This window comes from Oncorhynchus nerka, linkage group LG20 (genome assembly GCF_034236695.1).
Source record: "Oncorhynchus nerka isolate Pitt River linkage group LG20, Oner_Uvic_2.0, whole genome shotgun sequence".
Taxonomy (NCBI): Eukaryota; Metazoa; Chordata; class Actinopteri; order Salmoniformes; family Salmonidae; genus Oncorhynchus; species Oncorhynchus nerka.
Genome location: NC_088415.1, coordinates 44,416,568 through 44,429,186, shown reverse-complemented (window position 1 = coordinate 44,429,186; position 12,619 = coordinate 44,416,568). Strand labels below are relative to the sequence as shown.

The 12,619-nt window shown below is 40.7% G+C and overlaps 1 protein-coding gene across 2 annotated transcripts in view; it reads left to right on the top strand.

Moving 5' to 3' along the window:
• LOC115101709 (copine-9-like) overlaps positions 1-12,619 on the top strand; it is a 113,715-nt gene that overhangs the window by 37,640 nt on the left and 63,456 nt on the right. For both annotated transcript variants that reach the window (XM_029621176.2, XM_029621177.2), the window contains exons 3-4: positions 2,838-2,884; positions 6,587-6,690. In XM_029621176.2, the coding sequence (XP_029477036.1) occupies positions 2,838-2,884; positions 6,587-6,690 (151 nt within the window). The remainder of the gene's footprint in view (positions 1-2,837; positions 2,885-6,586; positions 6,691-12,619) is intronic.

The window sequence follows — 12,619 nt, the reverse complement described above, 5'->3', positions numbered from 1 at the left end:
CATGCTTTGTTCTCTTGGTCAGGAAGTCTGTAAGCCACCGGCAGATGGAGTCTGAAATGTTCAGCTTGGTGTGTTTGTGCTGTAGCAGGTCCAAAATGATTGTGTTGAACGCTGAGTTTAAGTCCATAAACAGTATTCTCGCGTATGTCCTTGGGTTGTCGAGGTGTTGAAGGATGTAGAGAAGTCCATGTTGAAGGCATCGTCCACAGACCTATTGGCTCTGTAGGCGAACTGCATGGGATCAAGGAGGGCATCGGTGGTGGTTTTGAGATGGAACAGGACCAGGTGCTCAAAGGTTTTCATGAGCACTACAGGTCTGTAGTCGTTCAGGCCGGTCACCTTTTGTTTCTTCAGGAATGGGATGATGGTGGAGGATTTGAAGCGGGCAGGTACAGTGCATAGTTCTAGAGACTGATTGAATATGTGCGTGAAAACAGGAAAGCTGGTCAGCACAGTTCTTTAGTGTGGCTGAGGAAATCCGGTCTGGACTTGCAGCCTTCTGAAGAGCTTGTTCACCTCCTTTTCTGTGATGACAAGGAAGAGGGCAGTCTGGTGTAGGCTAGAAGGAGGGAGGGAGGGGGACAGGGAAGAAAGTAGTCCGTGGGGGGAGGGTGGAGAGAGTCCAGATGGCTGAGGGTGTTGTCAGCTGAGGGCCAAGATAGCTGAGGAGACTCTTGATGGCTGAGGGTCTTTTGAGCTGAGGGGCAAGATAGCTGAGGGGACGCTTGATGGCTGAGGGTGTTGTCAGTTGAGGGGCAAGATAGCTGAGGAGACTCTTGATGGCTGAGGGCTCTTTGTGATTTAAAATGACATTTAGAACTCATTCAGAGACCCTTCCAGACAGACAAGCGGTCGTTCGTGGAGAATTGTTGTTCTAGCCGCTCCTCGTAACAACTTTTGGCCACTTCAATCTCCTTGTTGAGCAGCAGTTTAGCAGTTCTATAGTCCTCTTTGTTGTTGCTCCTATGTGTCACCTCTTTGGCTGAGCACAGTACTCTGAGTTCAGCAGTGAACCAGAGTTTTGTCGTTGTTGAATTTGAAAAAAGTGCTGGTTGGAATTCAGTTTTCCTCACAGACACTGATGTAAGATGTGACACTGTCTGTGTAATTGTGAATGTTGGTGCTTTCATCTTTAGAAATGCCCCAATCAGTGGAGGCCAGGCAGCCCTTTAACTCCTCTATGGCCTCACTAGTTTATTTCCTCACAGGCTTGGTGGGTTTCAAACTTTGAAAACGTTCAATGATATTCACTATGCCCTGGATAGGAAGCTGCATTGTTTATCTGTTTTCATGGACCATAATGTCTTGGTGCAGAGATTGAAGTGCGTTGGCATTACTGGTCAAACCTGTCAAATCGAACCCAGATGGCAATGTTCTCTTATTCAACTGGCAGCAGTTTGGCTTTTGAAAAAACTAAAACATCATTCAACATAATCTGTACGATTTGTAGCTTGTTCTGAATTCCTCTAAAACAAAATGCATCGTATTTTCCAATACTAAATTCTCAGAAAACAATGTAATTACTACCTTGGAAGGAGCAAGTGTAAGTGGATGACGAGTTGAGCTCCACCACCCATATAGAGAACTTAAGCTGCGTATTGGGTTTTATTCCCGGCACAAAGTCAGTTTTTCCTTTGCTGCCAAAAAGGAGTTGATTCATTGTACTTTTCTCTCTGTATTGGACTATGGTGATACTATTCATGTTGCAAGCCTCAAAAGCTCTACACTGAAAGCTCCTGACCCTGTGTATCATGTAGCTCTTTTGTCACCAATCAGAGATGTCTAACTCACCATTGTGATCTCTACTGTGCTGTTCGGTGGACATCACTAGCAACACGCAGGCTCAAACACTGGTACGTTCTTAGGAAAGTTGCCATTTTGTCTATCCGCTCAGATCTCAATCTTGTTTTAGACTACGAGTCCTGACAGTTTTAACCGAGCATAGAAAAAGGTCCTTTCATTACTCAGCCCCCTAGTCTTGAAATTGTGTCCTGGAGTTCAAAGCATAAATAGATGAACAGGTTGTTGAGACATGTACTGTAAATGTTTCTAGTTGTCACCCGATGTCACTAGTTTGCGTTGCCTTATGTAAGGAAGCATGTTGTTTAACTTCACACACACCATACACATGCCTCCACACACACACACACACACACACACACACACACACTGTTTGTTTCCTGTTGTAATTGTGCTATTGCCAGTGTCTTCTGTCTGTGTTGTCTGTTTGGTCTTACATATTTTATTTTATTTTTTAACCCCGACCCTACAGGATAATTTTTCTTAATTGACTTGCCTGCTTAAATAAAGGTTAAATATAATTTTTTTAAACTATTATCCAAGGGATTTTGCTCTCTAATGTGGCATTTCACAAGTGGTTTGTATCTGGGCAGCTCGTCGGCATAGTTATGCATAATCGTTGCCAAAGTGGTTTCTAGTTGCATTAGCTAGCAAAAATCCTCAGTGTGACAAACCTACCATGAGTGCAGTGAACAGCATTTACAAATACAGTAACGTTGCCAAGGTACTCGGACACTTGCCCCGATGCTGTTATCTCAATGTTCTTAATTGGTCATTAGAAGAGATCCCTTTTTTTAATTGCCTGCGCGAAGCCAGAGCGAAGTGGATTATACTGCTAATGCCCAACATTCAACCGCTGATGAGCTGTTTTAAATGAATGTGACCAACCTGAACCTATTCTACCAAATTAGTTTTCTCGTCTAATTTAATGTTTTGACATTTTGGTTTTAGTTTGTTGAAGACTTGCCCATTATTGAATACTCTACATTCAGAAGTTATCTTATGGCCTTCTTTTAACTGTGTCTCTTTCAATGCAGTGGTTGTGCTGTATGTTCAAGGTATCGGGACCAAAGAGTGGATGGAGGTGAGTGGAAAATTAAGTTCTATTTTCAGCTTTTTGCATTTTCGTCTTTAGTCACTGTTCTGCTAACTTACAAGTACTGATTTCTATGATTTTGGGGAAAAATGTAAGAACCCTTCGGACTGAGACTCATGTTGTTCCATCTTCTTTTTGAACTGGTTGAATCAACATTGTTTCCACATCATTTCAAACCCCCAAAAATTGATGTGATGACGTTGAATCAACGTAGAAAACTCTTTTTGATTTGCAATAAGTCATCAACATAAAGGCATTTTGTCTTTTTTTCTCACCTAACTTTGAACCTAAATGTAAATCAAAACTAGACTTTCAACTGACGCCTGTGCCCAGTAGGTAGCTGAGCCATTGACACTGAAAGAATTTCCTGATATTAATTCTATTCGGATTGTTCCAAAACCATATAAGTATGCCGAAGGTGGTTGCATTTGTATATCAATGAGCAGTATTAATTAGAAAACATTTGAGACATTAGTGTCACTTGTCTGAATGCCACAAGTTCAAACATTCTGCACTGCCCAGCACATTCCTTAAATAACTAGTGGGTTAAGGCACCACTAGCCATGATCAGTAATTGGCATGGATTTGACCATCATTCCTATTAGTGTAGAATGGCCTGGGGTAAGAAGCAGAAAGGATAAGATAGGTTCAGGTAGTGAACAAGCCACATTTTCCCAAATGTCTAGAGCTCTAGAGGGGCTCATTAAATATTCACATCCACAACTCTCTCTCTCTCACTCTCTCTCTCTCTCTCTCTCTCTCTCTCTCTCTCTCTCTCTTTTATCCCCTTACAGCAAGATGTCTTCCACCTGCCTTATTCAATGCGGCAGGGTTAATCAATGAGAGGGCATAATTATTGTAACGCAATCAGCAGAGTAAACTTTCCATAGCCAGCTGCAGACATATTTGCACCATTCATTTAGAGAAGACTCACAAGCCAAAGCACCTTGCCTTATTCCCCTTCTCTCTATTTCTGTTCACTACCACATACACTGAGACACCAACACTAAGGGTTGAAAACGATACGCACTTAAGTGTTAGTGTAAACTAAGATTAAAATGGTGCTGAGTAAATGCATTTGTTTCCTCTGTACTGTAGCGTTGACATACTATAACTAAGACCTCTTAGTTTCAGCCACTTCACAATAATTGAAAGCGTTTCCCCTTAACAACACAATTTATATTCTAACATTCCAGTACCCAATTCCACTACCCGTTAACCAATCGTACCTCAAGAACGCTTCCCAAAATAGAACAGGTGGAAGTGTATCATGGGACGTTCCTTGGTCGATGGATACCAGGTAGGCTGGTAGGGTTCCAATAAACTACCCTCCCAGGCCTAATAAGGGCTTGGGAGGGACAGAGTTGATAGCTGGGATTATGTGCACTGGGCACTAAGGACATGAGCTGGGTATTGAGGCAGTGCAGGGATCAATAGTTTATTACTCTGCGCTATAGGAGCATACCAGCCAGGCACTCTGCCCAATGGGGATTAGTGTCTGATTGCCAGGTAGATAACATGTGCAGTTATTGCTAGTGATGTAAACGTTCCTATGTTTAGATTTATAGTGACATTGTGTCATTGATTATCAAATGGCGTATACTGATATCTATCACAGAGATTTTGTTTTGATTAGGTTCTGTTATTTTCTTTATAAAACAATAGGGGTTAGATCATCTTTAATATTGCAGATAGAGTGTGGGTTCTATCAATGTAATTGTCTGCATAATTTCCAATCCCTGATGTGTATTATTTTCCCCTAACCCTACCACCCATCCCCTTATTTAAGTAAACTAATGGACAACAATAGTTCAGCTTTTACTTCTAGCTTAAACGTACTTTATACATTTTACGGACACATTATAATTGACATTAGTTATCTTTTTTATTTGTTTTTAGTCCCCCAGTTCAGCTACCATCAGCCCCTCCCATCTATCTCTAAAAACCATCTAGTTTTGAAACAAAATAGGTAAAACGCCAAGGGGGTGAATACTTTTGCACGGCACTGTACATATTAGCAGTACCAAAACAAGTGATCTAGTAATGATTCTGCAGAGCTAGGGTGGTGGTATCCCACATATACATAACATTCTATTGGTTGCAAGAATTTTGAATAATCATTTAAATTGAAAAACTAGAAGTTTTGAATCCGGCGATGCTTTGTTTATCAGGTCATAAACCCTGTGCCATTGGATTGGCAAATCAAATATCTCTTCCCAACTAGCTTGCAACATGTATGGCACATCTGCACATTTTTTGGTCCTTAAATGGAACAGGTAAACTTCTTCATTTATCACAATATTCTTTAACCAATTTTGGATAAAGAAAAGTTCATCACCTTCTCTCCCACTTTCACTTGCCTCCTACATTTTTACGGTAATGCTGCAATATGTTGGTTGTATTTTGGATAGAGCAGACATTTCCATATATTGTTATTAGCTGCATGTGTGACATAACTCCACCAGTACTTTTTATGAGATCATTTACGAAGATTATACAGTAAAATATATATATACACACTACCGTTCAAAAGTTTGGGGTCACTTAGAAATGTACTTGTTTTTGAAAGAAAAGCAATTTTTTTGTCCATTAAAATAACATCAAATTGATCAGAAATACAGTGTAGACATTGTTAATGTTGTAAATAACTACTGGAAACGGCAGATTTTTAAGGAAATATCTACATAGGCGTACAGAGGTCCATTATCAGCAACCATCACTCCTGTGTTCCAATGGGGCGGCAGGGTAGCCTAGTGGTTAGAGTGTTGGACTAGTAACCGAAAGGTTGCTAGTTCAAATCCCCTAGCTGACAAGGTACAAATCTGTCGTTCTGCTCCTGAACAGGCAGTTAACCCACTGTTCCTAGGCCGTCATTGGAAATAAGAATTTGTTCTTAACTGACTTGCCTAGTTAAAAAAATAAAAAATGGCATGTTGTGTTAGCTAATCCAAGTGTATAATTTTAAAATCATTAGAAGACTCTTTTGCAATTATGTTATCACAGCTGAAAACTGTTGTGCTGATTAAAGAAGCAACAAAACAGGCCTTCTTTAAACTAGTTGAGTATCTGGAGAATCAGCATTTGTGGGTTCGATTATAGGCTCATAATGGCCAGAAACAAAGACCTTTCTTCTGAAACAGTCTATTCTTGTTCTGAGAAAGGAAGCCTATTCCATGTGAGAAATTGCCAAGAAACTGAAGATCTCGTACAACGCTGTGTACTACTCCTTTCACAGAACAGCGCAAACGGTCTCTAACCAGAGTAGACAGAGGAGTGGGAGGCCCAACTGAGCAAAAGTACAAGTACACTAGAGTGTCTAGTTTGAGAAACAGACGCCTCACAAGTCCTCAACTGGCAGCTTCATTAAATAGTACCCGCAAAACACCAGTCTCAACGTCAACAGTGAAGCGGCGACTCCAGGATGCTGGCCTTCTAGGCAGAGTTCTTCTGTTCTTTTGCCCATCTATACGGTATTTCTGATAATTTGATGTTATTTTAATGGACAAAAAATTTGCTTTTCTTTCAAAAACAAGGACATTTCTAAGTGACCCCAAACTTTTGAACGGTTAGTATATTTGAGTTTAACCATGAATATTTCTTTTCTGGTGTATTAAACAGAAATTGGAGGTTCTGTTACACGTAGCATCACTTTGTCACCTCTGTATTTTCTTTCCCTGGGTGCTGTTTTAGTTTGGCAGAACAGAGGTGATTGACAACACGCTGAATCCAAACTTTGTGCGGAAGTTTTTCCTGGACTTCTTCTTTGAAGAGAAGCAGAACCTCCGCTTTGATGTGTAAGTGACCAACCTCTCGGTATCCATGCCAACTGGGAAATACCTACTTCTAGACACTTGGAGCTGGTTGCATCAGTTGGGTGTAAACAAATTGGTCTTAAATGCTAGGTCGGGGGTAGCTACATCCGACTTTGGGATCAGAATTTACACCTGTTGCACCAACCAGAAGTAAGACTCGTTGTAGCTAAGTCTGGCTTAAGCAATGCGGGTTCGTGAGATGTGAAGCTTCATAATGATGGTTGCTTGGTAGCGCCCATTACTAGGTTGTTAGCATCCTTGTGGCAGTTCTGAACTTTACGAGGCAGGTCCCATCACTTCGCAAAGCCCACCACTACGCATGCACGTTTTCTCAACCACAACTGGATGGATCAATCAATAATTACTGTGGGAATGAATATCAACAAATATTGGAATAAAGTAGGCTAATGCTATTGTAGGCATTTATCATTATGTTGCTTACTGAAACTACCAAAGTTATCCAACCGTTTTGTTTTAGTTTCATTGAATCGCTGTCTATATATTTGGTTCCTTGACATCTGGCTGGGCAAATAAGTGGAGGTGGCAGCTCATCTATTATTTTGCTAATATCCGATCAGACACAAGTGTATTATTTTGCGATTGACTTGAAAAGATGAGGTTCTGAAATACAGTTGAAATTGGAAGTTTACATACACTTAGGTTGGAGCCATTTAAACTTGTTTTTCAACCACTCCACAAATGTCTTGTTAACAAACTATAGTTTTGGCAAGTCAGTTATGACATCTACTTTGTGCATGACACAAGTCATTTTTCCAACAATTGTTTACTGAAAGATTATTTCACTTATAATTCACTGTATCACAATTCCAGTGGGTCAGAAGTTTACATACACTAAGTTGACTGTGCCTTTAAACAGCTTGGACATTCCAGAAAATTATATCATGGCTTTAGAAGCTTCTGTTAATTGACATCATTTGAGTCAATTGGAGGTGTACCTGTGGATGTATTTCAAGGCCTACCTTCAAACTCAGGCTTGACATCATGGGAAAATCAAAAGAAATCAGCCAAGACCTCAGAAAAAACAAGTCTGGTTCATCCTCGGGAGCAATTTCCAAACACCTGACGGTACCACGTTTATCTGTACAAAGAATAGTACGCAAGTATAAACACCATGGTACCACGCTGCCATCATACCGCTCAAGAAGGAGACACGTTCTGTCTCCTAGAGATGAACCTACTTTGTTGCGAAAAGTGCAAATCAATCCAAGAACAACAGCAAATGACCTTGTGAAGATGCTGGAGGAAACAGGTACAAAAGTATCTATATCCACAGTAAAATGAGTCCTATATCGACATAACCTGAAAGGCATCTCAGCAAGGAAGAAGTCACTGCTCCAAATCTGCCATAAAAAAGCCAGACTACGGTTTGCAACTGCACATGGGGACAAATATTGTACTTCTTGGAGAAATGTCCTCTGGTCTGATGAAACAAAAATAGATCTGTTCGGCCATTATGACCATCGTTATGTTTGGAGGAAAAAGGGGGAAGCTTGCAAGCCGAAATTACACCATCCCAACAGGGTTGACAGCATCATGTTGTGGGGGTGCTTTGCTGCAGGAGGGACTGGTGCACATCACAAAATAGATGGCATCATGAGGTAGGGAAATTGTGTGGAAATATTGAAGCAACATCTCAAGACATCAGTCAGGAAGTTAAAACTTGGTTTCAAATGGGTCTTCCAAATGGAAAATGACCCCAAGCATGCTTACAAATTTGCGGCAAAATGGCTTAAGGACAACAAAGTCGAGGTATTGGAGTGGCCATCACAAAGCCCTGACCTCAATCCTGTAGAACATTTGTGGGCAGAACTGAAAAAGCGTGTGCGAGCAAGGAGGCCTACAAACCTGACTCAGTTACACAATCTCTGTCAGGAGGAATGGGTCAAAATTCACCCAACTTATTGTGGAATGCTTGTGGAAGGCTACCCGAAACATTTGACCCAATTTAAACAATAGAAAGGCAATGTTACCAAATACTAATTGAATGTATGTAAACTTCTGACCAACTGGGACTGTGATGAAAGAAATAAAAGCTCAAATAAATCATTCTCTCTACTATTATTCTGACGTTTCACATTCTTAAAATGAAGTGGTGATCCTAACTAACCTAAGACAGGGAATTTTTACTTGGATTCAATATCGGGAATTGTGAAAACTGAGTTTAAATGGCTAAGGTGTGTGTAAACTTCCGACTTCAACTGTATGAACACGAGACTCACATCCTTTTGAAAATATAAATTGCTGTTATTTTCTGTGCATATCATGAAAAGGTCCCAATTTAACACCCTCTGCCTTTTCCATATTAGGCGTGGAATCTATGCCCAGGAGTAGCTTATAGATGGGCTTGGTGGTGCAACAGGCATCATTTTTAGGTCCGGCGCAGAGGACATTTTACATCGGACGTAGTAGAGCTACGACCCACTTATGCCCATTTTGCAAAACAATACGAATAAAGAAACATGACGCTTATGTGAAAAGATTACATTCAGTAGTTGGGAATTAGTGTCTCAATTGATGCATAGAGATAAGCAGCAACACATACATGAAGCGTAAGGTAGTACATTGCATTCAATGGGGGGAAGATTGATGTCACAATATTGATGCCTAGAGATAATCATCAGATACATGGTACATAATTCAATACATTCCAATCAATGGGAGATAATTAGTGTCACAATACTGATGCCTAAAGATAGGCATCACGGACATGATCCTTAAGTTAATACATTGCATTATATTGGGGGAATATTAGTATCACAGTATTGACCCAGAGATAAGCATCAGATACATGTCGCCTAAGAGAATTACATTGCATTCAATGGGGGAAAGATTAGTGTCACTATTGACGCCTAAATATAAGTATCAGAGACATGATGCCTAAGTGAATACTTTGCATTCCATAAGATTGACGCATAGATATGCATCAAGTAGTTGACACATAAGCCAACTGTATTCATGTCTGTTGGTTTTCTCTCACTCTCTATTCTCTAATCGCCCTCTCCCTCGCTCTTCTCTCTCTTTTTGTCTCCCTCCCTCCCTCCTCCTCTCTACCTCCCTTTTTCTTCCTTTGTCTCTCTCGCTCTACCTCCTTTAGAGAGAAATGGAGAGGGGAGATTAGAGAATAGATAGAGAGATGGAGGGGGGAGGGAACGAAAGAAGGAGGGAAAGAAATATAATCAATTAAATGTATTTATAAATGTATTCATACAGTATTTATACAGCCCTTCTTACATCAGCTGATGTCACAAAGTGCTATACAGAAACCCAGCCTAACACCCCAAAGAGCAAGCAATGCAGATGTAGAAGCATGGTGTCTAAGAAAAACTCACTGGAAAGGCAAGAACCTGGGAAGAAATCTAGAGAAGAACCAGGCTCTGAGAGATGGCCAGTCCTCTTCTGGCTGTGCCCGGTTAAAGGTCAGGGTTCCATAGTCGCATTTAGAAAAGCAGAAACTGGATCAGAAGCATGACCAGGAGGACTGGGGACAGGACAACCAGAAGTCGTCAGGCATGGTCCTAGGGCTGGCACCAAGGTCCTCCAGGAGGGGAAAGAGAGAAAGCAAAAAAGAGTTTGGAGGACTAGAGGGAGCATACTTAAGATCACACAGGACACCAGATAAAACAGACTGACCCAAGCCCCAGCACATAGACTATTGCAGCATAGATACTGGGGACACTGTGGCCCCGTCCAACGATACCCCCGGACAGGGCCAACCAGACAGGGTATAACCCCACCCACTTTGCCAAAGCACACCACCAGAGGAATATCAAAAGACCACCAACTTACTACCTTGAGAAAAGGTGGAGTATAGCCCACAAAGATCTCCCCCACCGCAAGAGCCTGAGGGGGCGCAAAACCGGAGATGGAGAGTGGGAGTTAGAGAATAGATAGATAGAGAGAGGGAGAAACAGGAGGGAGAAAGAGAGAGAGGGTGAAAGGGGTGGAAGAAGGGGGTTGAAGAGAGAAGAGGAGGTGGGATAAAGTAGAGGTAGAGAGAGAGACAGAGAGAGGCAAAGAGAGGGAGATAAAAAGAAGTAGGGATGGAGAGAGAGAGATTAGATTATTAGAGAATAGCGAGAGAGAGAGAAAGAACTGACAGACATGAATGCAATTGACTTATGTGTCAACTACTCTATCCATATCTATGCATCAATCTCATTGAACGCAATGTATTCACTTACGCGTAATGTGTGTGAAGCGTATCTCTAGGCATCAATATTGTGACACTAATCAACCCCCCCCCCCCCATTCACATACAGTGCATTCGGAAAGTATTCAGGCCCCTTGACTTTTTCCACATTTTGTTACGTTTCAGTATTATTCTATAGTTGATTGAATTTTTTTTTTCTCTCATCAACCTACACACGATACCCCATAACAACAAAGCAAAAACAGGTTTTTAGAAATGTCTGCAAATGTAAAATAATAAACTGATATATCACATTTGCATATCTATTTGAAGAAGGAGAGTGATGGAGTGCTGCATCAGATGACCTGGCCTCCAAATCACCCGACCTCAACCCAATTGAGATGGTTTGGGATGAGTTGAACCGCAGAGTGAAGGAAAAGCAGTGAACATGTGCTCAGCATATGTGGGAACTCCTTCAAGACTGTTGGAAAAGCATTCCAGGTGAAGCTGGTTGAGAGAATGTCAAGAGTGTGCAAAGCTGTAATCAAGGCAAAGCGTGGCTACTTTAAAGAATCTCAAATATAAAATATATTTTGATTTGTTTAACAGTTTTTTGGTTACTACATGATTCCATGTGTTATTTCATAGTTTTGATGTCCTCACTATTATTCTACAATGTAGAAAATAGTGAACATAAAGAAAAAAACTGGAATGAATAGGTGTGTCCTGTCGTGTCTTATTTTTATCAAATAAATTCTCTGTAATTATTACATGATTAAACTAACTTAATCATGTAACTGTAATTAACTAGGAAGTCGGGGCACCAGGGATAATATTCAGATTACAAAGTTATAATTTTCCTAATATAACTTTCAGATATTTTAATATCTGATCAATTAGTCTTCTAATTAATGAATTATTCTTTACCTCACGTTAGTCTCATTCCAAACGTTGTAAATTGTTGGTTATCTGCACGAACCCAGTCTTCACTATGAATCATCCATACATCAATTGTCTTAAATCATTTATTTACTAACTAAATAATCACAGTTGAAGTAGATATGGTTACAAGGAAATGATAGGGAAATGTGCCCTAGTGGGCTAAACCGGCATGGCGGCTTGTTAGACAAAGGGACTGAGGGGGGCGCGAAAGATAAGACACTACAAAGTTGATAATTATAACAATTGAAATGCTAATCCTTTGCAAATGAATGCTCACTCAATTGGGAATAATTGCAATCAATATATATATTTACGCTCAGTGTGTCGTCGTGATCTCTGTTGGAAAGTTAGTTTCTGTTGGAGTTTGTCCGCCCTCTCTCTCTCTGCCGTGGTTAGAATGGATAGTTCAGAGTAACATTCAGCAATGTTGTTATAGAATAGATGTTTCGGCGGTTGTCGGTCTTCTCGTTCAATGGTACCGAATTCCTAGCTGCAGACTAGCAATTAGTATCAAAGATTTGTTCTTATTCTGTCGGTTCGATAGTCTCAGAGTTTAACCCCATGGTATGGTTAAGAATTCAGCAATGGGCTCAAAACTTAGCCTTCTCGTAGTTGAGAGAAGCATGGTCTGAAGATAAATTCCCAAGGTGGGGGTTATATTCGGAAGAGCAGAAAGGGGCTGTCCCACGACGCCAGATCAATGTCTGTGCTCATAGGGCGGGCCTATGATTTAGTTAAACTCCAAAGGCAATTGGAGTTTCCTTCATTAAACAGTTTAAAATCACATTTACATAACTTCACAAATAGTTTCATCTTTAC